This window comes from Acomys minous, assembly GCF_964271855.1.
Source record: "Acomys minous genome assembly, chromosome: 6".
NCBI lineage: Eukaryota > Metazoa > Chordata > Mammalia > Rodentia > Muridae > Acomys > Acomys minous.
This window is the reverse complement of record NC_140487.1, coordinates 102,644,393-102,662,948: the sequence shown is the minus strand read 5'-3', so window position 1 is coordinate 102,662,948 and position 18,556 is coordinate 102,644,393. Positions and strand designations below refer to the sequence as shown.

Below are 18,556 nucleotides of genomic sequence, written 5' to 3'. Positions count from 1 at the left end.
TCAAACAAAGGCATCTGGGAACATCTCCCATCCACATGGAACCAGACACTGGTTGACTTCATAATGCTGAGATGAACCTAGAATAATAACATTGGGTTGGAGAGACGGCTCAGTCATGAAAGTGCCTAATGCATAAGTATAAAAACCTGAGTTTAGATTCTCAGAACCCATGTAAAGCTGGCGTGGTGTCTGCCTGTAACCTCCAGCACTGGGCAGGCAGACCCTGAAGCTAATTGGCAGCCTGCCTAACACAATCAGTGATTTTCAGATTCCATAAAAGCTTTTTCCCCCCACAAAGCAAAAGGTAGAGATTAAATGAGGAAATCCACCCAACATTGACCTTGGCCCTCATGTGTTTATGTGCACACAAAAATATGTGTGTCGTCCCCCCCCCCAACATATATTAGGATTTGTTTTTTAATTTGTATGAGTATTTCGTACCATGTGTGTGCTTCATGCCTGTGGAGACCAGAAGAGGGCATCTGATCCCCTGAAACTGGAGTTAAAGGTGGTTGTGAATTTAACCTGGGTCCTCTGCAAGAACAGTGAGGACTCTTAACCTCTTCAGCCTTTATAGTGATATTTTGAGATCACTTCATAGATGTAGAGTGATTTGTTGCCATGCCAGCAATATATAGAATCATGCCTGTTTCTTTTGTACTATTGTGTTTAATTTGCATTGTTCTAATGAGTTTATTTTGTGACTTCCATGCCCATATTCCCAGTTTTTGTTCTTTTCCTTTTTTTTCTTTTCTTTTTTTTTTTTTTTTGAGACACGGTTTCTCTGTGTAGCCTTGACTGTCCTAGATTTGCTTTGTAGGCCAGGCTAGCCTCCAACTCACAGAGATCCACATGCTGGGATTAAAGACGTGTGCCACCACACCCAGCTCTTTTCCGTGTCTCTTAGGCTGGCCTGTAGCTCTCTGTGTAATTGAGGATGACATTAACTCCTCCTGCTTCTGCCTCCCAAGGATTAAAGGGATGTATATGACTGCACCTTTAATCTCAGAGGCAGATGAATTCCAGGCCAACCAGAGCTACGTGGTGAGAGCTTTGCCCTACCCTTCCCCTTAAAAAATCCTTTGAAATTCTGTATGACCTTCAAAATTGGCTTTTCCATTTATGCATGTCCCCTCAAAATACAGCCATTTTTATTTAATAAAAACGTATATTGTAAGGTCTGGCTAAATTTAAGTCTTATAGTATCTTTCCATTTACGTTGGTCTTCTATAATTTTTCCATTCAGTTGCAGCTTGTAGTTGGTTGTCTTTTTGTTTTTGTTTTTCAACAGTTTTTATTTTTAAAAACTGTGTGATTGTGTGTATATGTGTGCATCTAAGGATAATGCCTCTGAGTTTAATGCCCAAGGAAACCAGAAGAGGATATTGAGCATCCCTGGAACTTTAGGTATAGGAGGTTCTAAGTGCTTTTTACACATGAGCACACACATGCACACGGTAGAGGGGAAGGGCTGAGTACCAAACTAAAATCAGTCCTTTTCAAGAGCATTTTGTGCTCTTAAATGCTGAGCCATTCTCTGGTCCAAGTTCTTTTGTTGTTGTTGTTGTTGTTGTTGTTGTTTTTCTTCAAGACAGGGTTTTGCCTGTCCTGGACTCCCTTTGTAGACCAGGCTGGCCTCGAACTCACAGCGATCCGCCTGCCTCTGCCTCCTGAGTGCTGGGATTAAAGGCGTGCGGCACCACGCCTGCCTAGATCTTTTTATTCTTTATGATATTATTGTAAATGGACCTTTTGTTTGATTTTTCATTTCCTACTTGAATTTTTTTGGTGGTATTTCAGAGAGAAAGGACGGCTCAGGTCACATATGATCTCTAGCCACCTGTTGGTCCTAAGTGTGTCATGTGTGTCCTGTTATCCTCAAGTAGAGATCGTCCTGACCTCATTGCCTGTGTGAATGGTTTATAGTTTCCCTGGCACAGTTGTCATAGGGCTTTCCGTGCCGAGTAGAAGCGAAAGGGACTAGCATTCTTACCTCACTTCTTACCCATGGTGGAAACATCTGGAAAGCCATGCATCTTATATGTGTCAAGGTATTTAAAAGTGTGTATTTTGTAAGAGTAAAATACTCTACTTTTTACTGGTAGTTGGCTTTGTTAGCTGAGTTTAAACAGTCTTTTTTATCTTTTATCTTCTAAACTTGGGAAAATGACTTTATTAGAAGGAGAAAAACAGATTTGGAGTTGAGTTCAGTGGTCAGTGATTGTCTTTCATCTGGTATGCGCAAGGCCTGGGTTCAATCTCTAACACTGAGAAAAGAAAAGAAAAAATAACCATTCTGTAATAGGAAAATTAACCAGGCAAGAAAGCTCCTGTAAGTTGCCTCTGAAAAGGCCTCATTCAAACGCATATTGCAGTGATGGATGCTTGTTATTGACTAGGGTAATAGAAATGGAAGTAATGTTCTCCAGCTAATATGTACCAGAGTTGAAAGACACTATAATAGATGTGAGAAATAACTAAAAAATACTAAATGCTCAACATAGAGATGACTCAGCAAGTGCTTTCTGCTGTGTGAGAGGGCCTGGCACCTTAGGTCGCCACCTGAGTCCTGCTCTGGAGGGAGCAGCACGTTCTTTTGATCTGCGTGGACACCTGCATGCATTCACATGTGCACATATACATAGACACTTAAATAAGAGAAATCTTTGTGGTACTCTTTAGCTGTTTATTATATTTTCTGTCTTAATTGATTTGTAACTTAGCTATACCTCACTACATTTAAAAAATGCTATTTTTATGTGTATGCATTGGTGTTTGGCCTGCTTCACATATGTGTGTCTGTGTGAAGGTGTCAGGGTATCAGAGGTTGGAGTTAAAGACACTTGTGAGCTGCCATGTGGGTGCTGGGTATTGAACGCAGTCCCCTAGAAGAGCGTTCAGTGCTCTTAACCTCTGAGCCATTCCTCCAGGCCCTCAATAAATTTTTTAAAAATTTACTTATTTATTTATTTATAATGTATACATTGCTCTGGCATCAGATCTCATTATAGATGGTTGTGAGCCACCATGTGCTTGCCGGGAATTGAACTCAGGACCTCGGGATGAGCAGTCAGTACCCTCAACCTCTGAGCTATCTCTCCAGCCCCCCCCCCAATACATTTTAAACTGTTACCCAAGCATTTGTTGTTGTTGTTGTTTTGGCTTTTGTTTTAATTCCAGCACTGGGGGACAGGTAGAGCTCTGTAAGTTCTCAGTATTGTCTACATAGTGAGTTATAGCCAGGACTAATTGTTTTGTTTTGTTTTGGAGACAGCCAGAGCTACATAATGAGACCCCCCCCCTATCTTAAAAGACAAAAACAAACAAGCAACAAAACCTTTTGTTGTTGTTCTTTTGTTTTATTTTGTTTTTAGAAACAGGGTTTCTCTATGTAGCCTTAGCTGTCCTGGACTCACTTTGCAGACCAGGGTGGCCTCAAACTCAGAAATCTGCCTGCCTCAGCCTCTCTGGGTGCTGGGATTACAAGTGAGCACTACCATGCCTGGCTATATTTATTCATTTTTATCTTATGTATATGAATATTTTGCTTGAATGAATGACTGTGTATCATGGTCAGGTAGTGCCCATGGGGGCCAGACAGGAATGTTGGATTCCCTTAAATTGGATTGTAACTGTTGCCACCATGTGGGTGCCAGTCCTCTGGGAGACCATCTCTCTAGTCTCCCACCCCTTAAAATGTTTTATTTTATTTTTATGTGTGTGGGTATTTTGCCTATATAGATGCCTGTCCACCATGTGCATGTGTGGTTCCTAGGGAAGATAGAAAAAGGTGTTGGATTCCCTGGACCTGGAGGCATAGATGGTTGTCAGCCACCATGTAGGTACTAGAAGTCAAACACAGGTTCTCCTGGAAGAGCAGCCAGTACTCTTAACCACTTGAGCCAGTGCCACTCCCTGCATCTCCTCCCCAACTCCCATAAGCTCTTAAACTTGAGTTTGTATTGTTTCAGGAGAAAGTTAGTGTAAGTAACACATTCCAAACACAAAAAGAAAGGAGAATTGGAAAGCATGCACTGATCATTTCCATTAATGGAGTAAAGAATTCTTATTCAGAAAGTATATTCATTTACGTACATTTTATACATATATGTGTATGCCTGGGTGCGTGTGCGTGTGCGTGTGCGTGTGTGTGTGTGTGTGTGCGCGCGCGCTCCTTGTTGGCTCATGAGCCAACAGAGAAGAAGGCATTGGAGCCCCAGGAACTATAGTTAGAGATGGTTATGGGAACAGCATCTGGGTCACTGCAGAGCATCGAGTGCTCTCACCTGCTACAGGTTCTTGTTTGTATTTATTCTGTACCACCCGTATTTGTTAAAAGAACTTTACTTTGTAAATTCAGTGCCGAGGACAACACCAGTTGAATCCTGGTATTTTTAACCTACAGTAGAGTGCTTACAGACAGGATTAGGAAAGACAGACATTAAAGGAAACCGTTTCTTACAATGTTTTCTAATCTGAACCTTCTTTATACCAGTATGTGTTCATTCTTTTATCTTGTAGTACCTGTTTGAAAATGGTAGAATAGATAACATTTTTACGGAGCCCTATTCCAGATTTATGATTGAACTTACCAAACTATTGAAAATATGGGAGCCTACAATACTTCCTAATGGTAAGGGGACTATTTTAAATTATTTTTATAATATACTTTTAGAAATTAATTTTTAAAAAATATTTTATATATTGCAATATAATCGGCCCTGATGTAATACAGTTGAACTTTTAAGGAGAAAGTCTTGGATTTATTGTTGAGCAGTTTAGTAAAATGCAACTATGACCACAGAAACTAGCATAGAGTGTAGATTAGAGTTACTAACAACTGAAAAGTTATTCTTTTATTTCTAAAAGTGTTTTGTCTGGTAGTGTCATTGACGGTGCATATCGGTTGCCACTGATTTACCCACTCACAGATGATCTTTGTCAGTGTGTTGATCATCTGTGCTTGTTTCTATCCTAATCCAGTGTCATTGGAAAAGTCTGACTCATGCCGGCTTCAGGTGGTGACTGGAAAAGTTAGGATAATAACCATCAGTGTGTCTTTCTCTGAAGCGTTCTGAGCCATGTGCTGTTTGATAAATTGAACAGAGAGGAGGTTTGCAACATAGATTTGGAAGTAATGAAGTCATGTTCATGGATGTTCTCCAAGGGAGAGAGCACAGAAGCAGCGACACAGGATTGAGGAGAGAGTATTGGGTTAGACCTGAATTTAAGGGACATGGAGAATCGGGTACAAGGAGAGTGCCATTTCCTTAAGACCTTGGCCTTTTCATACAGATTCCAGTCCATTCCAAGGTGCATGGTTGTTAATGCAAGTTAAGAGTGAGAGGGAGGGACGGAGGGACAGAGGCAGGGGACCACCTGCTCCCCAGAGACTGTGGCTGAACACATGGACTTGGTAATGGCAAGCTTCATGGTCTGGGCAGGAACTTGTTAACCTCCCATAGAGCAAATATGGCCTGAGTCATGTGTCTGTAATCTGCGTGGAAAATGAAAATATTTGGTGATACGAAAATTGCATGAAATTCAAGTATGTCTATAATTAAGCCTTGTCAGTGGCTCTTTGCTTTCCACAAGTTGAAGACTGTAGGGCAGTCCTGTTGTCCGTCTAGTTGGAGTCTGCCCTGATCTTCCTCTTTGCTTTTGTCTGCATAAAGAAGTGGCAGGGAGTTACCAAGAGGAGACTTGATACCCTATGAACATATAGAGGGGGAGGTAATCCCCCTCAGGAACAGTCATAGGGGAGGGGAGTAAGGGGAAAATGGGAGGGAGGGAAGAATGGAAGGATACAAGGGAGGGGATAACCATTGAGATGTAACAAGAATAAATTAATAATAAAAAAATAATGTACTGGAAAAAAAAAAAAAGAAGAAGTGGCAGGGAACCTGCTCCGTTGTCTGCTGCTGTGGCTCCTGTGGCACTGGAGAGGTTACAGATTCTCTGTGCTCCGTCCTGTCTAGGTTACATGTTCTCTCGCATTGAAGAAGAGCATCTGTGGGAGTGCAAACAGCTGGGCGCTTACTCACCAATTGTCCTGTTAAACACCCTCCTTTTTTTCAATACCAAATACTTCCAACTAAAGAATGTCTCTGAGCACCTGAAGCTTTCCTTTGCCCACGTGATGAGACGGACCCGGACTCTGAAGTACAGCACCAAGATGACGTACCTGAGGTTCTTCCCACCTTTACAGAAGCAAGAGTCAGAGTCAGGTGTGTGGCTTGTACACGAGAGTCCGTGTGAAGTGTTAAGACTGTTCACAAAAAGTTAGGAAGGGCACACTGCAACTTGCTTTTAACATTTGAAGATTTTTCTCAGTTTTCGAGTAGGTTATAAGCTCTCAAAATGAGAGGACTGTTTGCTTCAGTGTATTTTTATTAACTTCAACTTAGAAAATTTGATGTAACTGAGTAGATTCCCCTGATTTAATTGGCTTGATTCCAAATACTCTACATTTAAAACTTATCAAAGAATTTAAATATGTAACCATGGTGATGAAATCACTAATAAACAGGTACCAGTCAGCAGTTACTAGTTAAAAGAAACATGCTTAGAATTAATCTGCTAGGCTTTTTGATTTTGATAGGAGCATTTTGTTTTAGTTAGCATCTTTTAGTCCATCCTAAAATTCTGAAGAAACGTAGAAGCTGACCTACAGTAGGCTGTCTTTTTATGTATACTGGGGTTCTGCCTGCATGTACTCCTGCAGGCCAGAAGAGGGCACCAGATCACATTATAGATGGTTGTGAGCCACCGTGTGGTTGCTGGGAATTGAACTCAGAACCTTTGGAAGAGCAGTCAGTGCTCTTAACCTCCGAGCCATCTCTCCAGCCCCCAGTAGGCTGTCTTTAGCCCCAGTAGGCTTGGGTCAGCAATGGCAGTTTCATTAAGTGGATTATAATCACATGTTTGAGAAACAGACTGAGTGACTCCTTGTCTTCAGTGTCTGAAAAAATAATACTGCTCTTCTAAACCCAGAAATTAAACTTTGTCTCTGTTTAGTTTTGGCCTTTTTGAGCCTTGTCTTACTATATAATAGCTCAGGCTATCCTTGACCTCAGAATCCTCTTGAATTAGCCTTCCTAAGAGTTGCCATTATAGCTATATACCGACATGCACAAACAGCACATTTACATGCAAAGAAGTTCTTAATTTTCATCAGTATTAACTTCTCCAAATTATTACCTGGGGCTGGTTGTTTTTGGTTTTGGTAGTTGTTTGATTTTTTGAGACAGAGTTTCTCTGTGTAACAATCTTGGCTATCCTGGTACTCACTTTGTAGCCCAGGCTGGCTCACGCTCATAGAGATCCACCTGTTTCTGCCTCTAAGTACTGAGTTTAGAGGTGTGTGTCACCATTCCTGGCTGAGTTATTACTTTTAAGAATAAAATATATACTTGAAATGTGAAAACTTAAATATCTCAACCTAAAATCTATGACTAGTTGCTATGTGAACCCTGTACATATTAGCCCGTTTTAAGTTGTTCCTTTAGCTTTAACAAATATTAAGGTCATCTTGCCTTTTCACCTGCCATTTTTCTCTTGGCTTTAACTTGATGCTTATATGGTCCACTTTGTGGTATTGTTTTTGTTTTTGGTTTTTGAGACAGTGTCTCACTTTGTATCCCGGGCTGGCCTCAGTCCTGAAGTGACACGCCTTTCTTGGCTTCCTGGGAGCTTTGGTTGCAGGCCTGTTTCTCCTCCTGAAGGTCCGCTTTGTATTCTTAGGTGGTATTTGTTGGAGGAGGGAGAGGTAGCCAGTTAGTTCCACTTTTTGATTGGGTGCTTGACAATGTTGATAAGTTGAACTTGTTTTTTAAGTAAGAAGGTGAAGTGGGTTTGTTTTATGTCAGTAATTCAGGTAGCTGGAGAACAAGTGTCCTAAACCATTTAAGAGTGACTATAAAGATGGGCGTGGTGACACACGCCTGTAATCCCAGCACTTGGGAGGCAGAGGCAGGTGATTGCTCTGTGAGTTCGAGGCCAGCCTGGTCTACACTGCGAGTCCAGGACAACCAAGGTTCATGAGTTCTGTAACTAATTCAGTCATCTGAGAAAGCCAGGCTCCAGATAAAGGCATACCCCAGCACTGTCCCTTTTTTCACTGCTCTTTGTTCAACAGGGAACATACCTATTACAGGACAAGTGTAGTGTTTAGCATATAAACCAAACTTTGAAAAACACATGGCGCATAGGAGCTTAGTGAGTGCTGTTGAATTAATGGAAGGTCAGGAGTGACAGTCTCTGGCTGTGAAGCAAGGTTCACTAGGTTTGTTGACAGACCTTTGATTATTTTTTTTCTGTCTCAAGATAAACTAACTATTGGCAAGAGGAAACGAAGTGAAGATGATGAGGCTCCAGCGGGTGTCGAAATGGCAGAGAACACTGACAACCCGCTGAGATGCCCTGTTCGGCTTTACGAGTTCTACCTGTCAAAATGGTAAGGGTCCTCCTGAGCTGTGCGGACAGTGCGGTCCTCACCCAGCACAGTTTGTACTTCAAGTGCTTTGGGAACCAGAAGCATAGTTTACCTGTGACACAGTTTCCTCTGACTTCATATTTTCTCCATCCTTCTGTCTGCCTGGATTTGGAATAAAGAAGCCAGCCACCTTATCACAGCATTTTTCTCCCAATTTTTCTTCAAAGGAAGAAAGGAAGAAAAATAAATTTCATTTCGTCTTTTGTAGTGTTGTTCATCATGTATGTAGAGTCTAATCTATAGTGATTTAGTTTTTGTATAGAAAACAAGTTCTGAAGCTGTGTTTTTGCTAACCCTATAAGGAAGGGAAAGCTTTGAAGAAATTCAGTTTTGTGTTTAAAGGGCTAGGGTTTAACCAGACCTACCCCGTACTAGGCCTGCCTCTCTCCTAAGCCACATACAGTCCAGTGCAGAGCTGAAAGTTTCCAATTAAAGAAACTCTGACTATAATGTGTGACTCACACTAAAAGTACTTTTTTTGGGCAAAGAAATAATGGTTATCAGGTGACTTCAGCTTTCATTTTGTACGAATTGACCTGCTTTACTGCTAGCAGCATTTGAACTGAAGAACATGATCTAGACTTTTTTTTTTTCTTCCTTGAGGCAGGGTCTCATGTACCCCAGGCTGGCCTCAAATTTGATTTGTAGCCAAGGATGACCTTTAATTTTCTGATCTTCATTCCTCTACCTTCCAAAAGCTGGGGTTATAGGTGTCTGCCACCACACCCAGCTGTGCTTCTCCTTATCACAGTCTGCCACTTCCAATGCTGCTATAGGTTACAGCTGTGAGGAAAATTTCTGATCCTGATCTGTCCCTGTGGTTTGTTGTTTGTTTGTTAGTTTTTGAGACAGGGTTTCTCTGTGTAGCCTTTCTTGTCCCAGACTCACTTTGTAGACCAGGCTGGCCTCGAACTCACAGTGATCTACCTGCCTCTGCCTCTGCTGGGATTAAAGGCGTGCGCCACCATGCCCAGCTTTGTCCCTGTGGTTTTAATGTTACTTAAGAAGTGAGTCACGATGGGGAGAAGTTTGAAACTCCTGTGTAAGAAAAGAATGGCATGTATTTCCTGTGTTCTGATCTCAACTCTCCCCCCCCCCTTGTTTGTGCATAGTTCTGAGAGTGTGAAGCAGAGGAACGACGTGTTCTACCTTCAGCCAGAGCGCTCCTGTGTGCCCAACAGCCCCATGTGGTACTCCACATTCCCCATAGACCCCGGAACCCTAGACACCATGCTGACGCGCATCCTCATGGTGAGGGAGGTACATGAAGAACTTGCCAAAGCCAAATCTGAAGACTCTGATGTTGAATTATCAGATTAAGACTGAAGTAAGGCTCCTATTTTCATGCGCATTGGTGTGCACCAAGCTGTGAATGCACTCAGCTGGCGGGAAGATGTGTAAATCCAAGTCCTCTTGACTTGCTTGTGAGGCGTGAAAAACAGGCGGCTCCTGAGCCACAGTGTGGCTGCAAATGAAGCCTGAAGAGAGGAGTGTGAGTGAATTGGCAGGGAGAGCGTTCGCAGACACCTTCAAATGACTAGCCAGTTTCTGAGTGGTGCATAAACTTATTTTGTTTGGGAATAAGAAATTATGGAATATTTTTAAGGAAAACTGTTGTATAAAATTCTACCATAGTAACCTTAGTTAGAAGGGGGTAGCTTTGGAGTGAGACCCTGGCTGCAGTAGGCTGTTTGAGCAAGCTGTCCATGAAAGTCAGGAGAGAGATCAATACAGAGCTGAGAGCAGCTTCAGATGAGGACAGTGGGACTCAACCTTGAAGAGCCAATAAAAATACTCAAGTATTTGTAAAAAGATAGTGGTCTGGATTGATTGTCACTGCCAACCCACGCATGTGAAGGATTGCAGCCTTTGGTACTCTGGCTGAAGTCCTCACATCAGGGGAAACGCCCTTCAACAGCTGTTAGTGTGCCCCTTTTCACTTAGGGTCTTGCCTTCTCAGCTGTGGGCAATTTAATGTTAAAAAGGATGATATTCCACAACTATGGACACAGAAAGTCTGTGGAGTCCATTAGGCCTTGGGTGTTCTGAACTGTTTATAGAAACCCACTAAAACGCCCACTTGTCGGGGTGCAGGTCTGTACTGCTGCTCTCTCATCGCCTCAGCTGTGCTGTGCAGAATGGGGGCTCTCCTTTTGTTTCCATTTCCCCCCAGTGGCAGCTTTTCTTCCATTGTTTCACTTTCCTGTTCCCAAACGACTCTTGTCCTTTGCACCAGCTTCTGGAGGCCCTTGTCATTTCAAAAGGAGCAACCTGTCTCCTTAATTCTGACAAACTTGTGGGTGATCCCACAAAGACACAGTGTTACGTAGCTATCCGAATTACTGTAGGGAAGGTGGTAGTAGGTTCCTGTGTAAAGCATTGGAAGCTGACTGTATTGCCCCAAGGAACTTGAAAGTTAGGGAATTTGGGGTTAGAGTACAAGATGATTGACTTTTACATATCCATGAGCAGGTCTTACCGCATTATTCCAGATTCTAGCTGTCTTAGTTTTATGAAGATTGCAAGGCATAGGTGTGTGACATTATCAGACTGTCTCCTTCATCACCATTCTCAGTTTTTTCCCTACAAAATTTTGAATCACGCTTTTTAATAGTGTTGGCTAATTACTGAGCTTCTTTAATTGAAGTTAACTTGAGCTCACAGCAGAACTGAGAGAAGCCATAGCTTCTTCCAAAGTGTCACCTTAAAAGACTTCAGTGTGTCCCATAGTTTAGGTGGGGGCAGCAAGTTTTGTTTTGTTTTTAAACAATTAAAAGTCATTTAAATACAACAGAATTTTAAAATGGGCCATTGACATTGTGTACTTGGTGGTTCTGTTCCTCTGCTTGTGACAAATATCCTTTTTGTTACTAAGAACTGTGTGAAAGAAGTAAATCTCGCCCAGTCTGTCTGGTTAATTCCATCTGTGTTTGTCATCTCTGATGGGGAAACTTTTTCCTTCCAGACCTCATTTGATTGGAGGGAAAGCAGTTGGCCTGTCTGATAAGTCACCAATAAACCATCCACAAACACCAGGTGTCCAGTCCTGCTGTATCAGTTATGATTTGTGTAAACACTAACATTTTCCATCTATAGCTGTATGAGAAACAAATACTGTAGCTTAGTAGATAAATTGTTATAAAATACCAGAAAGGAAAAAAAATGTATCATTTAAGAGAACAACTACTACCCAGATAAGTGGCGTGTCAGGGTTTCTGCTGCATGTTAGTGCAGGGCCTTCAGACCCCCTAGGCTGATCTTAAAAACTGGTTGGTTATCAGTCATTCCTCATAAATGTAGCTGTTTGTTGTAGCAAATTATTTACTTTTTTATTTTCTTAAAATTGTGTAAAATTGCACTCACTCCCTTCTTCCTCTAGGAAGGTGAGGAAAAAAAAAAAAAAAAAACGGAACCTGAGCTCATCCTGTCCTGCTGTTCCTTGGTCCTTAACTGTCTTTGGATTTTCCCTTTGCAGGAACCACAGAACTATTCCCTTAGAATAAAAATAGTATATTTGTATTTAATGGGTGAGTTTTTTTTTTCTTTGTGGCTTTAAAGAATTTGAAATATATTTTTTTATTTGACCGTACCGGTGTGATCCAAGGGGTGTAAAGTTACAAAAACAGAAGAAGAAGAAAAGAAAGCAGCTTTCAGAAAGAAAATTTCCTTGGTTTTTATTCAGTCCGGTAAATGCATCGTTTCACTGCCTGTGCCTTGCCTTCTGTCAAGATTTGTTTCCATTTTTAGATAATTTTTAACCCTACTAAAAGGCTAACACAGAGAGACCCTGTCTGGGGGGTGGGGGTGGGGTAAAAAAAAGTCTCAATAGCTAGAAATACTAGGTAGCATTCACTCATCCTTTTGGGCAGGCCTCGTCAAGATGGCGTCACTGTGTTTGGGATAGTGGGTCTGCTTGCTCTCTCTCACTGAAGATGGATGAAGATCACATCGGGGATGAGAGAATAAAGAGCGCGTTTTCCTTAGTCTTTAGAAGTGTCTTGGTATCCCACCAAATTCTTCATAGACCATTTGTGTATGCCCTATGACATTCCTAAGTTTATAAACTCTTCCCAAAATATCGAAAGTAAAATGTGTTTCTGTAAAGGAGTTCTAATTTCCTATGTGAATACAGAGATAGTGGCCGTTTGAAAGCTGAGGAGATTGTGAGGTACCTGTGCTCCTACCTTCCTCTGCGCTAGTAGTATCCATCATGATACTTTGTCACCTTCCTTGAGACATTTTTAATTGTGAGGCGTAATAACATGGAGAGTTGCAGCCTTTGAGGTCTTCTGACTTGCTGCCTCTACAGGGTTTCTCTGTGTAGCCCTGGCTGTCCTGGACTTGCTTTGTAGACAATTCTGGCCTCAAACTCATAGTGATCCACCTGCCTCTGCCTCCCGAGTGCTGGGATTAAAGGCGTGTGCCACCAGATTTTTAAATTTATACACAAATTGCTTAGTTTATACTAAGGTTTCAAGTGCATTTGAATCCTTATATTCAACATTGTGGATCGTGCAAAATAACTGCAGATCATTTCCGTATCTCAGAATCAAATATTCAATATGACTTGCACAGTGCAGTCAGTGGTTAAGACCAGCAATAGACAATAAAGTCAGTCTCCCCACCAGATTAGCTATCCACTGCCCACCTCTGCTGCAGTAGGCTGCCTGCCTCCCCAGCGCTCTTTCCTGCATGCCTCCACTGTCTGGCATCTGCCTACTTAGATGCAGGTGTCTCAGCAGGATCCACAAGTGGCAGGGAGGAGGAGGGAAGTGTGAGTCTGAATTCCTATGATTGCTCTAAGTGCTGCCAGTGGAATGGCTGCTGTTCTTCCCATGTTCTGCTTCATTGTAAGTACTTTTCTATGGCTATGATTAACGAAGGCAACTTAGAGAAGAGTTTGTTGGGGCTTACAGTTTCAGACGGAGCTCATGCCTGTCACTAGTGAAGAGCGAGGAGGCAGGAAGACATAGTGCTGCAGTAGTAGCTGAGAGCTCACAAGCCTGAGGCTGAGAGACACTGAGAATGGTGTGAGCTTTTGAGACCTCAAAGTCTGCCCCCAGTGATACACTTCCCTCTACAAGGCCACACTTCCTAATCCACCCCAAGCAGTTCCACCAACTGGGGACCAAGTATTTAAATATATAAACCCTCGGGAAATGTTTTCATTTAAACCTTCACACGCTGACTGTGCTTTCAGGGACTTTCTGCTGCTTTTTCTTTTCTTTTCTTTTTTTTTTTTTTTTTCTTCTTTTTTTAAATTGAACAGTTAATCTTCTATTTAAATGTTTTATTGTTATATGTGGGGTGATGGTGTGGAGAGCAGAGGGAGCCCCAGGGGGTTGAATGTATATTTTGAAATGGATGTGGCCTGTGAACCAATAGCAAAGCCGTTAACCCATATGGGCTAGGCTCAAGAGATAGGGCAAAGCTTTTCTCAGAATTCCCATTGTGAGCAAAGATGCACTGCAGCTGCTTCCCCCCAGATGTTTACAGCCTGAGCCTCTTTACCTGCAGAGACTTCCCTTTCCCTGTGCTTGCTTTCCTAATGAGCATGATGAGATTCCAGGTTCAGTAGTAGTGGTTAGAGACAGCCCCGCCACCACCGTCCATCACCGCTTCGCTGTCCCTTTGTGCTTTCTTCAGTCTTTCGTCACCTCTAGTTAGAGTTGCAGGACACAAGGCATACAAGATTGGGGCAGGGAGCCCAGGGCATGTTACAATGAATGTGGAGGACAAATTCATGACATTGGGTTTCTTGTTCCACCACAATTTATGTTGGATCCAGAGATTTAGCTTGGGCCTTTCCCACCTGTCCATTTAAAATTAGTAATATGGGACCTGGAGAAAGCTGGTTCAGGACCCAGGATCAGTATCTAGTGTCTACATAGTAGCTCAACCACCTGTAACTCCAGCTCCAGAGCCTCCACTGGCTCTTGCATACATGTGGCACATGTACTTATGCAGGCTTACACAAAGACCGACCCATTTAAAGTATCTTTTTAAATAATACATTCTATCTTTTAAGTTTTTATTTTTTCTAGTGCAAGAGGCTTATTAAAGGAGGGGGAGAGAGAGATGAAAGACAGGAACAGAATGAACAAGACAGGAAATGAGAGCTCATTATTTTTATTAAAGATTTATGTACTTACTATGTATACATGTTTTGCCTGCATGTACACCTGCATGGCAGATCATCACATTATATGTAGTTGTGACCCACCATGTGGTTGCTGGGAATTGGATTCAGGACCTTTGGAAGAGCAGGCTCTGAGCCATCTCTCCAGCCTGCTCATTTATTTTTTTAAAGAAGGGCTTGCTGCAGCTGAGCTGGCCTGGAACTCATGAGCTCCCTCTTCCCTCTTTCTTGGTTTGGGATTACAGATGTACGCCCATGCGCTTAGCTTCCTGTGCCTCTTAATACTAAGCGTAGTGTTGACTCCTGCTGGTTTAACTTACCTTTAAGATTTGTACTCCTTTGATCTTGTCTACATTGTGGTTTGGGTTTCAGAGTACTAATAAATGTTGTTATTGGGTGGTGTTGTTTTCATAGTATTGGCTGTTTCTGAGTGGTTTTCTCAGCTGTTATAACCCTCTATCTAAACTTGTTCTTTCTGACCATTTCTAAAGAGAAACCCCCAGCCCCAGGTTGGCCTTCATGCTGGTATATAGCTTAGGATGACCTTGAACTTCTGACCTCCTGCCTAAAGCAGCACATAAGACTACAGTTGTGTCTCACCATGGCCCTGTACTCACTCAGCTATATCCGGTAACTTATTTTTGATTTTTTAAAAGTTTTCTTTTAAACTTAAGTCTGTGTGAGTGTGTGGGATCCCCTGGAACTTGGGTTATAGACAGCTATGAGCTTCCATGCAGGTGCTGGGAATTGGACCTGGGTCTTCTGAAGAGCAGGCCTTCTGAACCTCAGAGCCTTCTCTCCAGGCCTTTGCCTTAAATTGCTGGTGTGGATGGTGTTTTCACTTGCTCTCAGATTTATGGCAATTGAGTGAGCAGCTATTCCCACAATTGTCTGGTCTTTTTTGGAAGACCGAAGCTAGGCTTCTTGTGCCCAGATTGCAAGTAACCCAAAAGTCCACCAAGGAGCTGATTCCAATGCAAACACACAAGGGTTGTTTTATTCAAGCTCGAGCAGGGGTTCACTCGGATCAGGATTGAGAACCTTAAGCTCCAAATTAGCAGTGTTTTTATTGGGGGGTTACAGAGAGGTTTGGAGAAACCTAGCTTGTCAGCTCTTTGATTGACATTTTAGCAATTATGGGGTGATAGAACCTGATTGTGTCCAGCAGGCCAAACCATAATTGTTTTTACTCAACCTATTGAAAAGGACACCTGGGTAGTCTCCTAGGTATTTACTGTTTAGCCCTTGCTAGGGGTGACTAGCAATTGTTGTCTGGGCCATATGGTAATCTCCAGGTATTTACTGATTAGTCTGTTGCTAGGGGTGAGTAAACATTATCAGAGGTGATGGTCACACATTTTTGTAGGGTGTTTTTTTCTTTCTTTCTTTCTTCCTTCCTTTTTTTGAAACTGGAGTTCATGCCCCGGTCATTTTTTCTTAAAATGGAGTTTCTTTTTCAGAAATGGAGTTACACAGGCCTCATAGGCTCTGCCCTACACTTGTCAGTGCTTAAGGGGAAGGAAGGTCATAGCCTCCAGTCATGTGTCAGATGCTGTTGACACCTCATTGTGAGATGAGTTTTGGGAATCAGCAGCTCTAGGAGGGAGTTGTAGACATTAGCCAGCTCCCTTCCTTACCAGAGCCTTAGCTCCTTTGTTGACAGTACCTGGATGGCTAGGCCCCACCTTGGAGGGGTGTTCTTTTGGGTTTTGTGTTTTTAGGTAGTAATAACCCTTTGGAGAAAGGAGGTAGTGGTGATTTTATCTTAATAGGAAACAAAATTGTATCTTATATTTTCAATCTTTGTTTTATTTTACGTGTTTCTTATAAATAGAAATTCACCATTTTTACTGTGGTCTGGGCTAACCTTATACTGGTAGCAATGCTGCTTCATCCATAGCACTGCTGAGCCACTGTGCCTGGTTCTGGTGGTTATATGTTTACCACTGTAACTGGGCTTTTTTTTTTTCCTTCCATTTTTGGCAAGCCATTTTAATTTACAACTTTAAATATGAAGTCTGGAACATCTCACCCTGCTCCTACTTGTACAGAGCTGGGTTTATACTCTTAGTCATCATCATCAGGAGGGACCCCCAATTCTTCATCTGTCCCCTATGAAGGATCTGGATATGAAAAGTGACCCAGCACAGCATCCGAGTCATGCCAAAAGCACCAGAGGATTCAGAACCACATGAGTGAGCTTAAGAACTCGCCCTGGATCACCTGGGACTGGGTAAGCTGGGGAAACTCCCTGTATCGAGGCTGAATATGCACATCACCACCAGCATGACGGACTCCACCGTCTCCAGCCACCCTTGCGTGGCAACGCCGGCCGGGTCAGCGCAGACATACTAGCTGTGCAGAGAGCGGTTCCCCAGCTCTCCCACTTGTAACTGGACTTTCACAAAGTTGTGGGTTCTTCTTTCTTCTGCCCTTCTCCATCCCTTTTCTTCCACCTTTTCACCCCCCTAACACTAGATAAGAAAGGAAAGCAAAGAGATAAGAAGTCAGTGGTCGGTCACAAAGAGGCAGCATTATCATTAGACAACTCTCTGCTGTTAGGGATGTGGAGCTCCTTGGGGCAAGGTTGATCTTTGTGTCAGAATATCTAATTTCTTCCTGTTGTTTCCTAACAAACTTACCAACAACCAACCAGCCAACAACACACCGCTCGGGTCCTAGTATTTATATACCCACTGAAAAGATCCCAGAATTCCAAAGCACACAATCACCGCAGAAACTATCTGCAGCTGGCAAAACCACACCCCTGCTAGAGCATGAGACAAAACATTGAAGCAGCCCTGTATTCCCACACATGGGATTACAATGAAAATATGTCCTTTTTAACCCCCTGGACGCTGTAGAGCAGGCTGGCCTCAAACTCACAGAGATCCGTCTGCCTCTGCTTCCCAACTGCTGGGTTTAAAGACATACGCCACCACTGTCCGGCTAAAATGAAAACATTCCTAAATTTCTGTACTTTTTAAAGAAACCAAAATTTTAGAATTCTCACTACACTCTACATTCCTGTGATTTTTTTTTTCTTAAATAACCTTTGTTCCACCCATTCCTTGTTTGTTTTTTGAGACAGGGTTTCTCTTTGTAGCCCTGGCTGTCCTGGACTCACTTTGTAGACCAGGCTGGCCTCGAACTCAGAGATCCACCTGCCTCTGCCTCCCACGTACTGGATTAAAGGCTTATGCTACTGTACCCATCTTTGTTTGTTTTTTAAAGGTAGGTTGTGTGTGTGTGTGTGTGTGTGTGTGTGTGTGTGTGTGTGTGTGTACACCAGAAGATCCATGGAGTTAAAGTCATAGGTAAGACATCCATTGTGGGAGCTGGGATCTGAATTCCAGCCCTCTGCAACAAGTGCTCTTACTACAGAGCCATCTTTTTCTAGTTCATTTGTTTTGAAACAAGGTCTCTTATGTACCTGAGCCTTGCCTCAAGCTCATGGCAGCCCTACCCCCACCCTCTGAGTGCTGTGATCATAGGCATGCACCACTGCACCTGGTTCTATTCCTGCTTTCTGATCGGTTGGTTGAAATAATCTCCCTTGGCTGGTTTAGAGGTTGTTACAGATTCATGTCCTGACATTTTAGGGGGTTTTCTTAATTTTTATAATATTGAAATCTTACTTTGAAAGGCATGAGCATTCTCCTATGACTACACTTACCTCTTATTAGCCAGTACTTTAGATGATGTTCACCTCCCCCGTTGGCTTCCTAGGCCTGGTCCTGCTAGCTGTTCTCAGCTCAGGTCATTGTCTGTTGTGACCTCCTGAGATGCGCATCCCAGCCTCTGGTGGGACTGACGGTGTGACCGTGGGTACATTTGTGTTGGTGTTCTTGAAATGCCAGGAACCTAATAAGGAACACTTGCCCCAAAATTCTTAAGACATCCTGGACCCTAGGATACTCTGT

General features: G+C 42.6%; 1 protein-coding gene across 8 annotated transcripts in view; it reads left to right on the top strand.

The window, feature by feature from the left end:
* ZMYM4 (zinc finger MYM-type containing 4) overlaps positions 1-12,013 on the top strand; it is a 136,671-nt gene extending 124,658 nt beyond the window's left edge. For 7 of the 8 annotated variants that reach the window (XM_084786234.1, XM_084786230.1, XM_084786232.1 and 4 more), the window contains 4 exons: positions 4,522-4,633; positions 5,979-6,227; positions 8,326-8,455; positions 9,607-12,013. In XM_084786234.1, coding sequence (XP_084642360.1) covers positions 4,522-4,633; positions 5,979-6,227; positions 8,326-8,455; positions 9,607-9,814 — 699 coding nt within the window. In that variant the 3' untranslated portion in view covers positions 9,815-12,013. Of the gene's footprint in view, positions 1-4,521; positions 4,634-5,978; positions 6,228-8,325; positions 8,456-9,606 lie in introns of those variants that run through there. The other variant, XM_084786235.1, reaches the window with a different exon arrangement.
* Positions 12,014-18,556: the final 6,543 nt, after the last annotated feature.